Source organism: Dreissena polymorpha, chromosome 16, assembly GCF_020536995.1.
Source record: "Dreissena polymorpha isolate Duluth1 chromosome 16, UMN_Dpol_1.0, whole genome shotgun sequence".
NCBI lineage: Eukaryota > Metazoa > Mollusca > Bivalvia > Myida > Dreissenidae > Dreissena > Dreissena polymorpha.
In genome coordinates, this window is record NC_068370.1 from 30,836,180 (window position 1) to 30,855,754 (window position 19,575).

General features: G+C 34.7%; 1 protein-coding gene across 4 annotated transcripts in view; it reads left to right on the forward strand.

Annotated features, from left to right (window-relative positions):
• LOC127861441 (tyrosine-protein kinase SYK-like) overlaps nucleotides 1–19,575 on the forward strand; it is a 135,841-nt gene that overhangs the window by 21,516 nt on the left and 94,750 nt on the right. For 3 of the 4 annotated variants that reach the window (XM_052399928.1, XM_052399929.1, XM_052399926.1), the window contains exons 9-15: nucleotides 762–911; nucleotides 3,332–3,441; nucleotides 5,680–5,746; nucleotides 6,153–6,234; nucleotides 7,481–7,670; nucleotides 10,288–10,428; nucleotides 11,577–11,692. In XM_052399928.1, the coding sequence (XP_052255888.1) occupies nucleotides 762–911; nucleotides 3,332–3,441; nucleotides 5,680–5,746; nucleotides 6,153–6,234; nucleotides 7,481–7,670; nucleotides 10,288–10,428; nucleotides 11,577–11,692 (856 nt within the window). Of the gene's footprint in view, nucleotides 1–761; nucleotides 912–3,331; nucleotides 3,442–5,679; nucleotides 5,747–6,152; nucleotides 6,235–7,480; nucleotides 7,671–10,287; nucleotides 10,429–11,576; nucleotides 11,693–13,524; nucleotides 13,681–19,575 lie in introns of those variants that run through there. The other variant, XM_052399930.1, reaches the window with a different exon arrangement.

The window sequence follows — 19,575 nt, forward strand, 5'->3', positions numbered from 1 at the left end:
TTGTATTGTATTGTATTGAAAGACTAGCTTTACCAGAGCAAGGCTCATATATAAAAAGTACTGAATGCAAAATTGTAACTTATTATGTCCCCCACCACTATAGTGGGGGACATATTGTTTTTGCCTTGTTGGTTTGTTTGCTTGTTTGTTGGTTTGCGTCAAACTTTAACATTTGCCATAACTTTTGCAATATTGCCTGTGTATCTCATGGAGCTGCACATTTTGAGTGGTGAAAGGTCAACGTGAAGGTCATCCTTCAAGGTCATATATATGGGTCAAAATCCCTTATTTAATATACGCTTTTGCAATATTGAAGATAGCAACTTGATATTTGGCATTCATGTGTATCTCATGGAGCTGCACATTTTGAGTGGTGAAAGGTCTTCCTTCAAGGTCAAAGGTCAAATATATGGGGGGGACATTGTGCTTCACAAATACAATTTGTTATGCCCCCGGTAGGGTGGCATATAGCAGTTGAACTGTCCGTCAGTATGTCAGTCTGTCCGTCTGTGCGGAAAAAAATTAACGTTGGCCATAACTTGTGCAATATTGAAGATAGCAACTTGATATTTAGCTTGCATGTGTATCTCATGAAGCTGCGCATTTTGAGTGGTGGAAGTTCAAGGTCAAGGTCATCATTCAAGGTCAAAGGTCAAAATAATTTTTTTTTTATATATTATTTCAAAGCGGTGCAGTATGGGGCATTGTGTTTCTGACAAACACATCTCTTGTTTTTAAGATTATTTTATGTTGTGCTTTAGGAGCGACTGCTGGGTTTGACAGTCGGCGTGTGGCTTTGAAAGATCTGGGTATGAATCCAGAAGATCTGGAGGGGATTTATGGCTCCTTGCCAAGAAAGTTGGAAGACTTTGAGCTGCGACGAGATCAGATCGATTTGCAAGACCAATTAGGTATGGATCTGGGTCCATAAATCAGTCCTTCCCAAAATTATAATTTATGGCTGGCAATGAGGTCCTATAATCATGCAGCCATTTCCGGCCCAGACTGATTATTTCATGCCCAAAAAGTAAAAAATTACGACGAAAGACAAAGATGACATTTTTAACAATATTGTAATATTATCAGATTAATATACAAAGCATTATTTAATCATTCAGAATTGCCAAGATTTCTTTATCATTTGTCTCTTCATCCTGGATATCTGAATCCTCTACTGAAGACACATCCTTTAACTAATCTTCTTTCGTTGGATACCCATCAGGCATAGCCTTGGGTGGGCGCTAATAATTAAGTCCAGGAAGACCATCTCCCTGTATCATAAGCATTCAATACTTAATCTTTTTGCTAAGGTGTTGTAGGCTAGCATACCTTATAATATTATACTAGTCTTAAAGTCAATCCCTATGCTTTTGAGTGAATTATTCGGATGATTTTTATACGCCCGTATAAAATACGGGACGTATTATGTGAAACCCCTTGGCGGGCGGGCGGGCGGCGGGCGGGCGGCGGGCGGAAGGCATCACTTTGTCCGGACTCTAATTCAAATTGTATTCATCCGATCTTCACCAAACTTGGTCAGCAGTTGCATCTAGTTGATATCTAGGCCAAGTTCGAATATGGGTCATGCCGGGTCAAAAACTAGGTCATAGGGTCAATAAGTGCATTTTCAAAGGGGCCACTTTGTCCGGACTCTATTTCAAATTGTATTCATCCGATCTTCACCAAACTTGGTCAGCAGTTGCATCTAGTTGATATATAGGCCAAGTTCGAATATGGGTCATGCCGGGTCAAAAACTAGGTCATAGGGTCAATTAGTGCATTTTCAACGGCGCCACTTTGTCCGGACTCTAATTCAAATTGTATTCATCCGATCTTCACCAAACTTGGTCAGTAGTTGCATCTAGTTGATATCTAGGTCAAGTCCGAATATGGGTCATGCTGGGTCAAAAACTAGGTCAAAGGGTCAATTAGTGCATTTTAATTTCAAGATAAGTAATATCAGTACAGGAAATACTGCCATTCTATACCTATTTAGGTCTAAACAATTATGATTTAAATATTGTGTTTTAGAGAACAAATGAGACTAAGTGTACACTTATTGATATCAATGCATATATATGAATATATCAGTTATATAAGTTGTTGTTGTTTTTTTTGCTTATTTCCAAAACAAATACATCAATCATCAGTGTATCATCTCCAATGGCACACGAATCGGGCGTATATTGCTCCGTCATGCGGCGCTCTTGTTTTTAATTATGGTAGAAAACTTTATTGGTCCTGTATGTAGGTGTGAGTTTGTTACGTAAAAACCTCATTCAATATTTAATTTTACATAAAACCATCGAATCTGAACAGCCATTTGTCTACAGCTCCTGAATGGTCATAAGCTGTAACATCTGAAGTGCTGAGCTTGATCATCATGATCATCATGAGAGTTTGGTTTGGCTCTTTCACCAAATTTTAATTGAAACGTTTTAAGATATTAAAAAATAAAATGAAAACAAAATCACCAGTTATATATCTGGATACTCTGTTTTCCTTCGAACTCCTGTGTAGATATTGTCAGCTCGCTTCTAACTCCTGTGTAGCTGTTGACAGATCGCGGGAAGATCACAATGACCTGTGTTAATGCCCTGCTTGCTTACGAATTAATCGGATAAAACGGGAACCAAAAGTATATGGTATCCATTCTCTCCCTTTGCGAATCTACTCATATAGTGATGACGTAGTGTGTAATTTGCATTGACGACGCAGCAAAAATCTTCCGATACCGTATATGCACGTACGTCATTCAAGAAATGCAACCAATAAAAAAATGTTTTTCATGATTGGAGTATTCATAAATAACTCGGTAAATTCCTTACTTTTGCCTTGAAACTTTTCTGGAAAAAGCTTATGGAATTCCAAATTTCGCCACAATTTTATTACCTGACACGAGGTCCGGCAATTTTAGAATCATTTCCGGATTTTCCAAATTAATATCGAACAAATCCGAGGACCGCCGGTATTTCGGAAAGACTGCCATAAATAGTTTTGAGTGAAAACTGTGGATGTTTCTTGAATTAAAAAAGCAACAATTAGTCATTTGCTGTTGCTAATATTGTTTCATAAATATATTGTTAATTATTAATAAAAACAATATATTATAAATATATGTATATGATATAATTATATACAATATTGATCGTATAATTTGTTTATATAAAATAATGTAGAATATTTTATTATATTATATTACATAACATATTATAACATTATATTGTATTATTCAATGGTGATCGTGCAGACTGAACAGGCTTATCTGGGGAAACCTTGACACACATGCAGAGCTCATTTAGAATGCGACCCCTACCTGTTTTCACTCCAGGTGCTGGCCAGTTCGGGTCTGTGTGTAGGGGGACGTGCAAGAAAAATGGCAAGACCATCCCGGTTGCTGTGAAGACGTTAAAACAGGAAGATGTTACGCCACATCAGGAGGTCAGTGTGCCAGTTAAAATTATGGCATCTTTCCGGGAAATTTTGGGGTTGAAATTCGGCTCTATTTTGCCCCCAGCCACAAGAATATATTGATTTGTATTGATTTTAAGTATGTTTTCAACAAAGTTGAAAGTCCTGGTTATTAGATTAGGGTAAAGTTGGTGGATGGTAGTGTTTTGTGTTTTGTGGTAGCTGACCATTGTTTTAATTAAATGAACCTTGAAAACTTGTTTTTATGGCATTGTATGGTGAAGTCATACCTCTTGAAATTAAACTTAAACTATTGTTATCCTTGTTACATTATACTTTTTTTTCACTCTTTCTCTTTTCAGTTTATATTTGACCAGTCAAAATATTATATTTATATTTATTGTCCCCTACCAGTTTCATGGAGGGGACTTAAGGTTTGCGCTCTGTGCGTCTGTCTGTGAGTCTGTCACACTTTTCTGGATCCTGCGATAACTTAAAAAGTTCTTCATATTTTTTCAGGAAACTGGAAACATGGATAGATGGCAATATAGACATTATGCACATCATTTCATTTTGGCAATATGGACATAATGCACATAATTTCATTTTGTTCCTACATCAACAATTCTGGTTGCTATGGCAACAAATAAAATAAAAAAAAATTCTGACAATGGTGGAGCCGGTAGGGGACATATATTGCTTGGCAATAGTCTTGTTATATATATATAGTATATTTATTATATTTATACCTGTCATTAATTTCTTCAGCAATGCCTTGAATTTTTTAAATTCTTATAAATCTTAACCAAAAAGGTTGAAATATTTTTCTTTTGTTCCTATATTTACTGGTCATTGTGCTTCCTTCAATTGTCTTTTGTTTTTGTTGCATTATCAGAGGGGGTAATCACATGACGATCAAGATGCTGACATTCATACTTAAACAGGTGTTTTTTGCTGTCATATACCCTTTATTACTTTGTTTACTTTTTAAATGCTGCTCACTTTCCAGCCATATCAGTAAGAAAGTGAAAATTGTTTATTTCATATAAATATTCGCTTTCTATCTTTTCTTTATTGCTACAAATGTTCTTAGCCGGAGCTGTAATTTTGTGATCTGAATAAAATAATTCGTTGCGAGTAAAGTCAAGATAAAAAGCATTTATTTATACAAAATAAACATTAATCACTTTCTTGCTGATATGGCTAAAAAGTGAGTGGCATTTACGAAGATAATACAAGTAATAAAGGGTATAAAACAGCATAAAATACCTGTCATTGCACGGACATCACCATCTTGATTTCTATAGATCATCATTATTAGTCCCCTACTGGTTTCACCGGAGGGGACTTATGTTTTGCGCTCCGTCTGTCAGTCAGTCTGTCTGTCTGTCTGTCACACTTTTCTGGATCCTGCGATAACTTTAAAAATTCTTAATATTTTTTCATGAAACTTGGAACATGGATAGATGTCAATATGAACATTATGAACGTCATTTCATTTCGTTCCTATGTCAAAAATTATGGTTGCTATGGCAACAAATAGACTAGAAATACTGCTGAAATGGTGGTTTTCTGGATCCTGCGATAACTTTTAAAGTTCTTAATATTTTTTCATGAAACTTGAAACATGGATAGATGGCAATATGGACATTATGCACGTCATTTCATTTTGTTCCTACGTCAAAAATTCTGGTTGCTATGCAGAGCTCCAGATAAGGATTTAGTCTAAACGGTATTTTACCCCCTGATATTATTGTTAAAGCGTATTTTACTCCTTTGTTTCAGCCATAAAGGATATTTAGGAATAATGAGGGGTATTTTCCATTTCCATAGAAAACTGACATTTATAATGCATGGCATGTTTAATCTAGAAATGTTATTATTTGTTATTAATATTAATAAATGCAAACAGAATGAATTTAAAATAATGATATGAACAGACTTTAAAATATCTTTAAAATATTCGCTTAAAACGTCCCTTTTTTGATCAACAAACATGATGAGCCGCAATTTTTATTACAAGTTTAAAATTACGTACCAAGATTTGTATAGCGTAATGTTAATCACTGGGCCGATTTTTAATGCATTTTTGTTAATTTTTCAATGCGTAAATACGCAGATACACATCTTATCTGGAGCTCTGGCTATGGCAACAAATATATATATATAAAAATCTGAAAATGGTGGAATTTCTGACAATGGTGGAGCCGGTAGGGGACTTATATTGCTTGACAATAGTCTTGTTCATTATTTATTTTTGATTTGTAGCCTGAATTGTTGAAGGAAGCTCGAATCATGATGCCCCTGAGTCACAAAAACATTGTTCGTATGATTGGTGAGTGATATATGATATATGCAAAATAATATATATGATTTTAATGGAATAAATTTTCTTTAATTAAAATGTTAATGTAAATATTTGTTCTGTGTGTTCCTATATTATTTGTGTAATTTTGATGCTAGTAATATATAGTTATAATAAATATTTTAAACTTATTTCCTTCATAATAATAACTATACCTCTGGATTTTGTGATTTCAAGTCCCCGATACAGTTCAGGTATGTCCTCAAAAAACAACAACAACAAAAAGCAACAACAACAAAAAACAAGCACAAACAAGTACATAAATAACAAAAACTAAACAAACAACTTAAAAAAAAACTAAGTATGGTCTTAGCTCAGGCTTTGATGCGTTTCAGTTAGCCAGTGAAATTGCAAAACCTGCCTGTTCTATTTTCAGGGGTGTGTAAATCTGGATGTCTTATGCTGGTGCTGGAGTTAGCTCCCCTAGGATGTTTAAACACCTTTTTGAGTGCTCACAAGTAAGACAGAATTTATTTTATTATATGTTCTTATGGATTAAAGATTGCACTTGATTGATAAAAAAAGATAAAAGTTTTAAAAGTTTTTATACAGATTTATGTTATCTATCATTGACTGCACTATTTTTTTAACTAGCAGTCTTCACCTGAACAAACTAGCTTGAATTAAAGGGCTAGTACTTTTGATTTGGGCCTGCTGGTCATTTGTACACACTGCTTAGATCTGGCTTGTGTTTTTATGCTCCCCCCAAATTTTATTGGGGGAGCATATAGTCGCCTCTTTGTCTGTCCGTGTGTCCGTCCGTGCACAACTTTTGTCCGGGCTATTTCTCAGCAATTAATGACCGGTTTTCAATTAAACTTTATGGGAAGCTTCACTACCAAGAGGAGATGTTCATATTATCAGCAGGTTCTGGTCGGATGATTTTTCACAGAGTTATGGCCCTTTGAAATTTTCTATTAACTGTACATATAGTGCAATTCTTGTCCCCCCAACTACTGACTGGAATTCAATGAAGCTTTATGGGAAGCTTAAATACCTTGAGGAGATGCGCATGTTATTCGTGGGTTCTGGTGAGATGATTTATTTAGAGAGTTATGGCTGTTTGAAATTTTTAAGTTGCTAAACCATCCATCGTATTATTTTGTACAAAGATATGCATTTCAAGACGTTTCTTTTTATCTTAATATATAGTGCAATATTGTGACAAAAAAACCCTTTGGGGAGCATCATCTGTCTCTGACGGTTTCTTGTTTCCAAAAGTTTTGAAGGCCTAATTGCACCAATTTATGGTCAATATAAAGTTTTAAGCTAATAAATGACAACAATTGTTTTACCTGAAGTAAATTGTCAATTTATGATAGCAGCATCCAAAATAGAAGTATTTCATTGACATGCCCATTGAATAATTTGAAACTTGGTCAATGTTTAAACAACCTTAATCAATGAAGCTTATAGCATTTAGATGAGCTTTTTTACCAAACATTGGACCAAAGAACAGCCTTAGGATTTTGCTGAGCCCAATGGACTTATGCTCTGAAAAATTGGAGATGAAGACTGCTTTTATCACAAACAACACTTTTGAAGTTTTATTCAATAGTTTGATAAATATCTTCATGAAGATTCAAAAGTTTTATTAATAATTTACACTTTCAGAAATTTTATGCTAGCAACCATAGTGTTGTTGCCATGGCAGTTCGTATTTATGAAGATGTCTAAGTTTGATCAATTAATTTACTCTTTCAGAAATTTTCCGCAAGCTGACATAGTTTTGTTGCTACACCAGGTGGCCATGGGAATGGAATACCTCGAGTCAATGAAGTTTGTGCATCGAGATCTTGCGGCCAGAAACGTTCTTCTTGTTACAGAGACTTTTGCCAAAATCAGTGACTTTGGAATGTCCAAGGCTCTTCAACGAGACAACAATTATTATGAAGCAAGTATTTAACTCCTAGTTGAAGAACTTATATGAGCCATGCTCTGTGAAAAGAGGGTTTAATGCATACGCGTAAAGTGTCATCCCATATTAGCCTGTGCGGTTTGCACAGGCTAATCAGGGAAGATATGTTCCGCTTTTATGATATTTCCTGTAAAACGAAAGTTTCTTCTGATAAAAATCCAGTTTAGACGGAAACAATTGTCCGTGATTAGCCTGTGCAGACTGCGCATGCTAATATGGGAGACACTTTATGCACATGTATTAAATTCCCTTATGTGATGCTTGATTATTAAGAAAATGCAAGCTATCATATTGGCCTCGGTGTAAACATGGGCTTCCAAGTTTTTAAGTAAGCTAGTTCAAGCACAATTATTAATTAAAAAATTGCATGAAAGCGTTTAGTTGATGAAACTATCTCTTATTTACCAAAACCAATGAAATTGAAAAAAAAATCTAGGTACAAATACAGTACATTTGTTGAATTTTTCCATATGCTGATATTTACCATGTTACATATCGTAATAATGGAAAAAACATATAAACTTAACGAGTCATTTTGTGTGGATTTAAGTAATTTGATTGGTGTTAATCCATTAAACACAAATTACTCATACAGGTATTATTACTTGTTGTCTATTTCAAATATGACTGCAGATTGTTTGCAGATAGTGCAGATCTTAATGGTTATCCAGATAGTACATGGCATTCTAAACATATCCTTATATGAATTCTTGCATCCACTAACATCTCTAGTAAATGTACAGAGACACATTTCCGTAGCAAATCAGTGACAAATTTACTCTTGTATAAAACTCATTATACATTTATACCAAATATCTAGACATTGCTAGGGTTGCATGAGGCAAGCATGAGGTGAATGTCAAGGTCACTGTTACTTAAAATAGCAATTATGCTTAATGTTTAAAAAACTAATAAAACAAATGGAGCTATTGATTGAAACTACAAATGTAGATTTGTTGTATCAAAACTTCATATAGCTTTTCAGAAAGGATCATGGTCACAAGGACTGTCCATAGGTAAATGGTTTAATGTTATTTAAAGACGGTTAAATAAATTTGGGATTTTAATTAAACATGAGATGTGCGTAGTCAAGGTCACTGCACGTAAATATAGAAAAAGGTAGCGGCTTTATATCTCGTGAATGAATTTAGCTTTTATGATGAAAAAGCAAGCATACATACATTTTAATATAAAACTATGTTGTATAGTTTTATATGACATAAGGATTGGATTTGTTTATGTCAAAATTCAAAATCAGCATTTCTGAATGAATGAATTAATGGTAATTGTTTTAAATCTATGTTCAGGTGAACCATTTGGCCATTTTGCTAATATGAAAATACTGGATTGCTTGATGGCAACAATGAGTTACTTGGGTTGACTCATATGATATCAAGCATTTTGTTTTAGGTTTAAATGTCATAAACCCTGAAAAGAACAAGATGGGACGAGCCTGCTATCCTCTGACAGCTCTTGTTTTACCCCACAAAAAGCAATAGGATATAGATTTGGCATAGTCCGTCCGTCTGTCTGTCTGTCTCCCGGCTGTCCGTCAGTCCGTCCATCTGTTACAATTTTTTTTGCAGCTGGGGATATCACCTCAACATAATTGCTTGTTTACTAATTATAAACCTGCAAACCAAATATGAGAGCTACACTGGTATATCAGGGTCACAGTTTTGGTCGGTTTGTCAGTTTGCTTAAAATGTTGTAAAGATTTTTTGTGTGATTAAATTGAAACTTCAAATATGTCATCACCATGAAATTTAGATGTGCAAGAATCACAAAAATGTTCATATTGTCATCATTGTTTTGCCAATATACAACCATTTGTAATTCTGTTGCATGGTCTTTATCTTATGGGCATAAGGCCCTTGTGAATAAAATGTGTTGGTTGTAAACAATTATATGTGAACATATTTGTTTCAAAAACTACTTTCTTACACAATTTGTTTGAACTGTTAAGGTGAACGAGTCATGTGATTGAATACATAAATTATGCCGTTAAGTTATCAGAAAATATATGACAGAGTAAGTTTTAAGTTGCCATGATGGCACTTTACGCACTCAAATTGTTAAAATCCAAATTTTACTTATGAAAACTTTGGTATGGTAAACTATGGTACCTCATATCCGGCTCAAAGCCACTGTCTATGTAATATGGACCAAGTTGTTTGAAGCAAGAACTTGCACTTGAGTTTTTACAGTGGAAACCATCAAAACCAAATCCTTTCCGAAACTGGACTCTCTCTAAGCCCAACAAATGTTCTGGTAATTAGTGCATTTACAGCTATCAAAGTTCATAAAGTTAACATTTAGGGCAATGAGCTGCTGGGAAAACTGGACAAAAATGAAAATGCATGTGTGCAAAGTAACTTTCCAGATGAGCCTAAGCAGTTGGCACAGGCTAATCTGAGAGGATTTTATCCACTTTTAATTTTTTTTTGTTTAAAGGAACAAAAATCTTGGTAAGAGGGAAAATATTGTACCTGATATGCTGTGCAGACTGCACAGTCTAATCTGGGACGACACTTTACGCACATGCATTAAGCCCAGTTATCTCAGAACAAGGCTCCTTTTGTTCCTTCTGTAGGCCAAAGAAGCAGGCAAGTGGCCCCTGAAGTGGTACGCCCCAGAGTGTGTGTACTACTGGAAGTTTGACTCAAAGTCTGACGTGTGGAGCTATGGGGTCACTATGTGGGAGGCAACGTCGTATGGAGACAAACCTTATAAGGTAGGGCTTGGCACTGTTGCCATTTACTCTCTCATTTTGGCTCAAAGCAAAGTGAAAGTGGCTTTATGCAATCAGCATTAAACCAGAACAGCTTGCGAGAAAATCGCAGTCTGTTCAGGTTAGATGCTGTTTGCTGCTTATCAGTATATTAGGGTTGGATGTGAGACATTTAACACTTGAATTTATTAAGAAAGGTCTTACATTTCATGTCTATCATGTATTAAGTGTTAAGGAGATCAGTAACTGACATGTCTTCCATGTATTCAGTGCAAACAGGGTAGGGAGATAAATTACTAACATACATGCCATTTAATTAGGGCAAACGTAAGGAGATCAATACATGTAACTAACATACATGCCATGTTTTGAGTGCAAACATGGTAAGGAGATCAATTACTAATATACATGCCATGCATATAGGGAAACCGTAGTAAGGAGATCAATTACTAACATACATGCCATGCATATAGGGCAAACCTAGTAAGGAGATCAATTACTAACTTACATGCCATGTATATAGGGCAAACATGGTAAGGAGACCAATTACTAACTTACATGCCATGTATTCAGGGCAAACATGGTAAGGAGATCAATTACTAACTTACATGCCATGTTTATAGGGCAAATATGGTAAGGAGATCAATTACTAACTTACATTCCATGTATATAGGATAAACATTGTAAGGAGATCAATAGCTAACATACATGCCATGTATTTAGGGCAAACATGGTAAGGAGATCAATTTCTCGTATACATGCCATGTTTTTAGCGCAAACGTGGTAAGGAGATCAATTTAGGGCAAACATGGTAAGGAAATCAATAACTAACATACATGCCATGTATTCAGGGCAAACATGGTGAGGAGATCAATAACTGACATACATGCCATGTATTCAGGGCAAACATAGTAAGGAGATCAATTACTAACTTACATGCCATGTATTGAGGGCAAATGTGGTAAGGAGATCAATAACTAACATACATTCCATGTATTTAGGGCAAACATGGAAAGGAGATCAATTACTAATACACATGCCATGTATTCAGGGCAAATGTGGTAAGGAGATCAATTTCTTGTATACATGCCATGCTTTTAGGGCAAACATGGTAAGGAGATCAATAGCTTACATACGTGCCATGTATTCAGGGCAAACGTGGTCAGGAGATTCTCAAGTTCCTTGTAGAGGAAGAGAAGCGAATGGAGAAGCCCCCTCTGTGTGATGAAGACGTGTATAATGTAATGCTCAGCTGCTGGGAATACGAGTAAGTGTCTATTTCTCTCTGAGACAGTTCTGAACATTAAACTTTGGTTTTACTTTTAGAGTTTGACCATCAAAGTTTGACCCTCAGAGTTTGACCTTCAGAGTTTTACTCTAAGAATTTGGAATTCAGAGTTTGGCATTCAGAGTTTGACTTTCAGAGTTTGGCATTCAGAGTTTGGCATTCAGAGTTTGACCTTCAGAGTTTGACCTTCAGAGTTTGGCATTCAGAGTTTGACCTTCAGAGTTTTGCATTCAGATTTTGTCATTCAGAGTTTGACTTTCAGATTAAAACGTCAAAGTTTGACTTTCAGAGTTTGACCTTCAGAGTTTGACATTCAGAGTTTAACCTTACGAGTTTGACCTTCAGAGTTTGACGTAAAGAGTTTTTCCTAAAGACTTTGACATAAGGGTTTCTACCTCATAGCTTGACATTCAGAGTATGACCTCCAGAGTTTCACCTTCAGAGTTTGATATTCAGAGTTTTACCTTACGAGATTTACCTTCAGAGTTTGACCTGTAGAGGTGGCACTCCGTGTTTGTAGTTCACACTTGTCTGTCCATCATTCACATTTCCTCCTTTATAAATTGAATGATGATAATCCATCTACACAAGTTCTCCAGACAAAAGCAATCAGACGTCCACTTACATAAACAAAAGACCTTTATTTGAACTGTCAAAGTTCTTGTCATACTTTTCCTATTCACCTAAAGCTAATTGGTTGTTTACGTTTGCTACTTGTCTGCCTTTCTTTTTAAAGAAATTTAAAGAATCTTTTTTTTAAAGAATTATGGGTCTTGTTTAAACAGAGGGCCCAGTCATGCCTTTGAACATTCCATTTGGCTTGGTTTATCTGTTCAGCTACTTGAGATGAGCAGGTTAGCACTTGTTGTACGGCTGAGTTGACCTGCATAGAAGCAAACAGTTTATAATTCTGTCTGGCAGGTATAACTACTCCCGTAGCAGCAGCTCTGTTTCACATGAGTAGGATCATGTTAAGTTTACATAAAAAATGTCCAGACTGCTTTGATATTTCATGTTTTACATGGTTCTAGTGACTTAAATGAGGGCTGAAAAAAATGTCACCATATAATATTTTTTGCAAATGCAGTACTCATGACAATTTTTTTTTTTTTTAAATTATAAGATTTTCTTTTTGTGTAAAATGTATCTGCGTACAATATGTTGCAAAAAACAACCATCACTGGAAAATAGGATCCTCTAAGTTTGTTTTATGGGGTTTAACAATCAAGGCCATTTATTGCTATTTACCTAAAAGATCAATGGGTCAAAGTTTTTAGTATAGCGTTGACATAGCCACATATTGGGTATGTTATATCAAACTTTAAGGGATAAATGTTTTGATTAATTATAAGTAAATATAGTGACTCTCACAATATGCAATATGCATCTTACAAAACTGGAATACAAACAAACTAACAAAGCTAGAATATAAAAAGCATCTTTAAACCTCATATTTTTTAAATATGAAGGTCAGAATTAAAGGTCAGACTGTTGTATGTTGAAAAAACTTAATCATAAATATATTTGTTTTGATTTTACATTTGTATTCTGTATCAGCTATCTACATTTCCATCTTCAAACCATTCTTGCTAGTTTGTATCGGCTGAAAGTCTAAAGAGTTGCAATAAACTTACAAACTCTTAAAAAAACTTCAATTTCATGTCTTATGCACATTTGATGAGTCTTTGAAATATTCGTTTCTTGTGACGTTGCTTTTGCATACCTTTTAGCATGGTATTCTTGCATTTGTCTGTACAAACAAACTTCTGTATATTATTCTTAGAAATCTTTGTTTGCTTTCTTCATTTCAGAAAAGAACGCCGTCCGAAGTTTGGAGAGATTGTAATTAAGATGAGCAAAATACATAAATGTATGTTAACTCATTCCCGGACCTAGTGCATAATCCTAAGCATGTTTTTATGGCAACAAGAACTAGTGTTTTGTTGTTGTTGTTTTCAACGGTGGAGATATTTTGATTATATTTCACGCAAAAACTGTTCATGAATTATTGAGTGTGGGAGTTTGACATCAATTTTATTTGCAGATGTTCTTTCATTGTTTGTACAGGCTTTTTACAAATCTGAACATGTATTTATAAATGGCAACACAATTTGTTATAATCTTTTTTCAAGAAAGGCAATTAATAGGTATAACATGGTAAATAATGATAAGTATTTTTTTAGTCTGAGACAGATGTTAGCAACTATTTTTGTTATAAATCTGAATTATAATCTTTTATAATAATTCTTAAAGGGACTGTCAACCAGATTGACGAAAAAAGAAAAGTTCCAAAATACTGTATTTTTTTTACAAATATTAGTTTATATTGATTAAAATATCATGACCGGTATATTAAATTCAGAGCTCCAGATAAGGATTAAGTCTAAATGGTATTTCACCCCCTGATAGTATTGTTAAAGCGTATTTTACTCCTTTGTTTCAGCCAAAAAGAGTATTTAGGAATATTTAGGGGTATTTATCATTTCCATAGAAAACTGGAAAATAAAAAATAAAATGGCGTGTTAAATCTAGAAATATTATTATCATTTGTTATTTATATTATTAAATGCAAACAGATGGAATTTAAAATGATGATATGAACAAACTTTCTTTAAAAATATTCCCGCAGAAGCCGTTGGTCGCTTAAAACGTCCTTTTTTGATCCACAAACATGATGGGCCGCCATTTTCATTACAAGCTTATTTTGATTGACTTACTTTTGATTCAAAGGAATGGTAAACTTACACTAAAAACTCAACTAGATTATTGGTAAAACCGGTTACGCACTTAAATCAATTTAAATTACGTACCAAGAGTTGTATTGCGTTTTGTTATGTACTGGGCTGATTTTTAATGCGTTTTTTAGCTCATCTATTTTTTGAAAAAAATTATGAGCTATTGTCATCACCTTGGCGTCGGCGTCGGCGTCTGTTGGCGTCCGGTTAAGTTTAGCGTTTAGGTCCACTTTTCTCAGAAAGTATCAATGCTATTGCATTTAAACTTGGTACACTTGCTTACTATCATGAGGGGAGTGGGCAGGCAAAGTTAGATAACTCTGGCGTGCATTTTGACAGAATTATGTGCCTTTTTTATACTTAGAAAATTGAAAATTTTGGTTAAGTTTTGTGTTTAGGTCCATTTTATTCCTTAAGTATCAAAGCTATTGCTTTCATACTTGCAACACTTACTAACTATCATAAGGGGACTGTGCAGGCAAAGTAATGTTACTCTGACTGGCATTTTGACAGAATTATGTGCCCTTTTTATACTTAGAAAATTGAAAATTTGGTTAAGTTTTGTGTTTAGGTCCACTTTATTCCTACAGTATCAAAGCTATTGCTTTCATTCTTGCAACACTTATTAACTATCATAAGGGGACTGTGCAGGCAAAGTTTGTAACTCTGACTGGCACTTGGACGGAATTATGGGCCCTTTATACTTAGAAAATTGAAAATTTGGTTAAGTTTTGTGTTTTGGTCCACTTAACCCCTAAAGTATCATAGATATTGCTTTCATACTTGGAACACTCGCAAACTATCATAAGGGTGCAGTAAAAGGACAAGTTGCATAACTCTCGTTGTCATTTTTACAGAATTATGGCCCTTTTTTGACTTAGTAACTTTGAATATAATGGTTAAATTTTGTGTTTCGATCCACTTTACATCGAAAGTATCAAGGCTATTGCTTTCAAACTTCAAATACTTTCATGCTATCATGAGGTTACTGTACTTGGCAAGTTGAATTTTACCTTGACCTTTGAATGACCTTGACTCTCAAGGTAAAATTATTAAATTTTGCTAAAATTGCCATAACTTCTTTATTTATGATTAGATTTGATTGATACTTTGACAAAACTACTCTTACCTGACATGCCACAATAGACTCCACCAAAACCATCCCCCGTGCCCTCTCCCCCCCTCCCTCCCCCCCCCCCCCCCCCCCCCCTAATTTTTTTTTTTTTTTTTTTAAGATCATCTCACAAATGACTACCACACCCTCACACTATACCCCCCCCCTACCCCACCCACCCCCCAATTTTTTTTTAAACGGTTAAAAAACACAAATATTTATTTTTATTATTTTAAGTTTGAAATACTGTTCAACCATCGCACCCAAGAATGCCCCCCTACCCCCCCTCCCCGCTCCCCCCCGAAATTTTTTTTGCAATTTTTTTTGCATTTTTTTTTCCGCATTTTTGGAAGATAATGTAATAAATGTCCACACCCCCACACTACACCCCTCTTAACTCCACCCCTCCCTCCTTTGTGATTGAAAATGAGAGTCCCTTCACCTTTAAAAAGAAAATAGATGAGCGGTCTGCACCTGCAAGGGGGTGCTCTTGTTTATTTTTTCAATGCGTAAATACGCAGATACGCCTCTTATCTGGAGCTCTGATTAAATAATTTGAAAAAAGTTCATATTTTTAGTATATTTAGTAATAAAATGTCGGATGTGAAATCGAAAGTACATCGCGAAAATAGGTGACATCACGATATACACATTATAAATAACGCAAATAGAGTGATCATTTTATATATAAAATATATACAATTCACTACGCATACACAATTTGCATTCCTGAGTTTACCACGTGACGATGATGATCAATATACTTGCATTATTTATAGTTAAACGGTAGTTATCTGGTACACATACCCAGTAAAATTATATTACTGAATATACTGAAAATATGTAAACTTAACAACTTTTTCAAGTAATGTAATATACCAGTCGTGATATTTTAATCAATATAAACTTATAATTAAAAAAAACAACGGTATTTTAGAACTTTTATTTTTTTCGTAAATCTGGTTGACGGTCCTTTTAAGCATTTGTACCCAAATTTTAGCAATCTTATATTTAAATCTTCTGACATTTACACAGAGAACGTTCTGTTAATAATTAACAGGTAAAGTTCAATTGAGCTGGTCTCAAGGAAAATAGAGCTGAATGAAAGTGTGTAAAGTGTCATCTCAGATTATTTTTTGTTGTCTGCAACAGCTAATTAAGGACAACACTTTCTGCAGTCTCAGAGAAGAGACTCATATTAAAAGAAAAATACCATAAAAGTGTTGCCCCTGATAAGCCTATGCAGCCCTCAAGGCTAATCTGGGATGACATTTTACGGATATGCTTTAAGCTCCTTTTTGCCATATAATAATAAATAAATAAAACATTTTAATTGAAATTTTAGTAAGTTGCCATATTTGTGAAATGTAATAATACCCCAGTATATGAAAGCAAATTATCATCACCATTGCTATTATCTTTTTGAGCTTCCCCTTCATCATCATTATTATTCATATCGTCATTATGTTGCAACAATATATGTTACAGAAAACCATATATGTTCATTCCAGATCATTCCCATTTTATGTTGTTTTTCAAACTTGTCACATTGTCTTAAACGAAATTCTGTTCAGGTATGCATATTCAAATAATGAAGCCTTTGGAAGGGGTTTATATTTTTGCTGGAGCTTAAACCTTATCAGTGCTTATCCAGTATTAATCTGACCTATTAATGAATTATTCATGATAAAACTACAGAAAACCTAATATATAACAAAAAAAATGTTCCACAAAAATCATGTGAATTATGTCATCCAAGTTGATGTGTTTATTGTACTTGAACAGGATTGTTATTACCGCAATGTCAAGGGGATTTTGGCAAAGATTGTGGAAACCTGATTTGCTTTTTTTTATTCCACATACTGTGATATATGTTTTGCCTCTACTTACAATATGTAGGAATTAGTTTCGAGATTTTGAATGTATTTTACACTTTGCTACATTCCAAAAACATAAACTAAATACTATTTTGTATTGTTATTGTACATTAATATACATTTCTACTTTGGTTTAATGTCAGGTTTTCATTTAAACCAAGATGAATGTTTATACATACATACGTTTAGCATACAGTTTGATATATATTCAAGATTAAGAATTCATTCCATTTTTAATTAGTATAGCTTTTTACATAAAACAAGACAATAACACATACTGTTTACATGGCCTTTATAGAAAAATGGCTGCATTTATACAATAAAAGCTTTAAAAAAATTGTCATAATATGTGCATGCTCAATACAATTTATGAATGTTGTCATGTGAAGACATCACAAGTATGAAGCTGAAATATTGTTAACGTGCAGGAACATTTTAAGTATGACTCACCATGCATTTGAGTGATATTGAACACTACCATACAAACCCAGCAATAAAATATATAACTTAAAATTATACTCTTGATGAAACGTGATACATTTTGGCAGAATGTTAATTTTCACAATATTCTGGCCGATTTGGTTCACATGAGTCTAAAAACTAGGTCACCATGCCAAACTGAAGAAAAAAAATTACCCTTTAAGAGGCCCCATTTATAACTCAATGTTGATGAAACTTTGTCAAAATTGTTTTCTGAAAAATTTCATGGTCAAGTTCCAAACTGGGTCATTTTCATCCAATAACTAGTTCAGACCGTCAGTCTTCAAAAATATTGTATCCACTATAGAGGCCACATGTGTTACTCAATGTTCAATTACAATAAAATTCAATCTCCATAAAACTTTGACAGAATCTTCACAATATCAAGGCCATATTTTTTAATTTCAGTGAAGTGTGCCAAAATGTGTTCCATAGACTCTTGTCAGACTTAATTAAGGGCAGTCATGGCCCTCTTGTTTTCTTTATTATGCCCCCCTTCAAAGAAGAGGGGGTATATTGTTTTGCACATGTCGGTCCATCCGTCGGTTCGTCCACCAGATGGTTTCCGAATGATAACTCAAGAACGCTTAGGCCTAGGATCATGAAACTTCATAGGTACATTGATCATGACTGGCAGATGACCCCTATTGATTTTTAGGTCACCTCGTCAAAGGTCAAGGTAACAGTGACTCGAAATAGTAAAATGATTTCCGGATGATAACTCAAGAACCCTTACGCCTAGGATCATGAAACTTAATAGGCACATTGATCATGACTCGCAGATGACCCCTATTGATTTTCAGGTCACTAGGTCAAAGGTCAATGTCATGGTGACTCGAAACAGAAAAATGGTTTCCGGATGATAACTCAAGAACGCTTACGGCTAGGATCATGAAACTTCATAGGTACATTGATCATGACTCGCAGATGACTCCCATAGATTTTCAGGTCACTAGGTCAAAGGTCAAGGTCACGGTGACTCGACACAGTAAAATGGTTTCCTGATGATAACTCGAGAAAGCTTAAACCTAGGATCATGAAACTTCATAGGTACATTGATCATGATTGGCAGATGACCCCTATTAATTTTCAGGTCACAAGGTCAAAGGTCAAGGTCACAATGACTCAAAACTGTAAAATGGTTTCTGGATGATAACTTGGATGTGCTTTGGCGGATTTCATTGAAACTTGGTATGAGTACATATATGGATAAGATGATTACTCATGATTGCTTACGCCTAGGATCATGAAACTTCATAAGTACATTGATCATGAATGGCAGATGACCCCTATTAATTTTCAGGAAACTAGGTCAAAGGTCAAGGTCACAGTGACTTGAAACAGTAAAATGGTTTCCGGATGATAACTTAAGAATAATTAGGCCTAGGATCATGAAACTTCATAGGTACATTGATAATGACTGGCAGATGACCCCTATTGATTTACAGGACATTAGGTCAAAGGTCAAGGTCACAGTGACAGAAAACGTATGCACACAATGGCTGCCACTACAAATTATAGCACATAGGGGGGGGGGGGGGGCATGCATGTTATACAAACAGCCCTTGTTTGCTTCTTTGTGATAGTGCTTTCTCTCCTGAAGATGCAGTTGATTTGTTTCTGTATTTTAATATATAGACCTTTGCAGTTTTTATG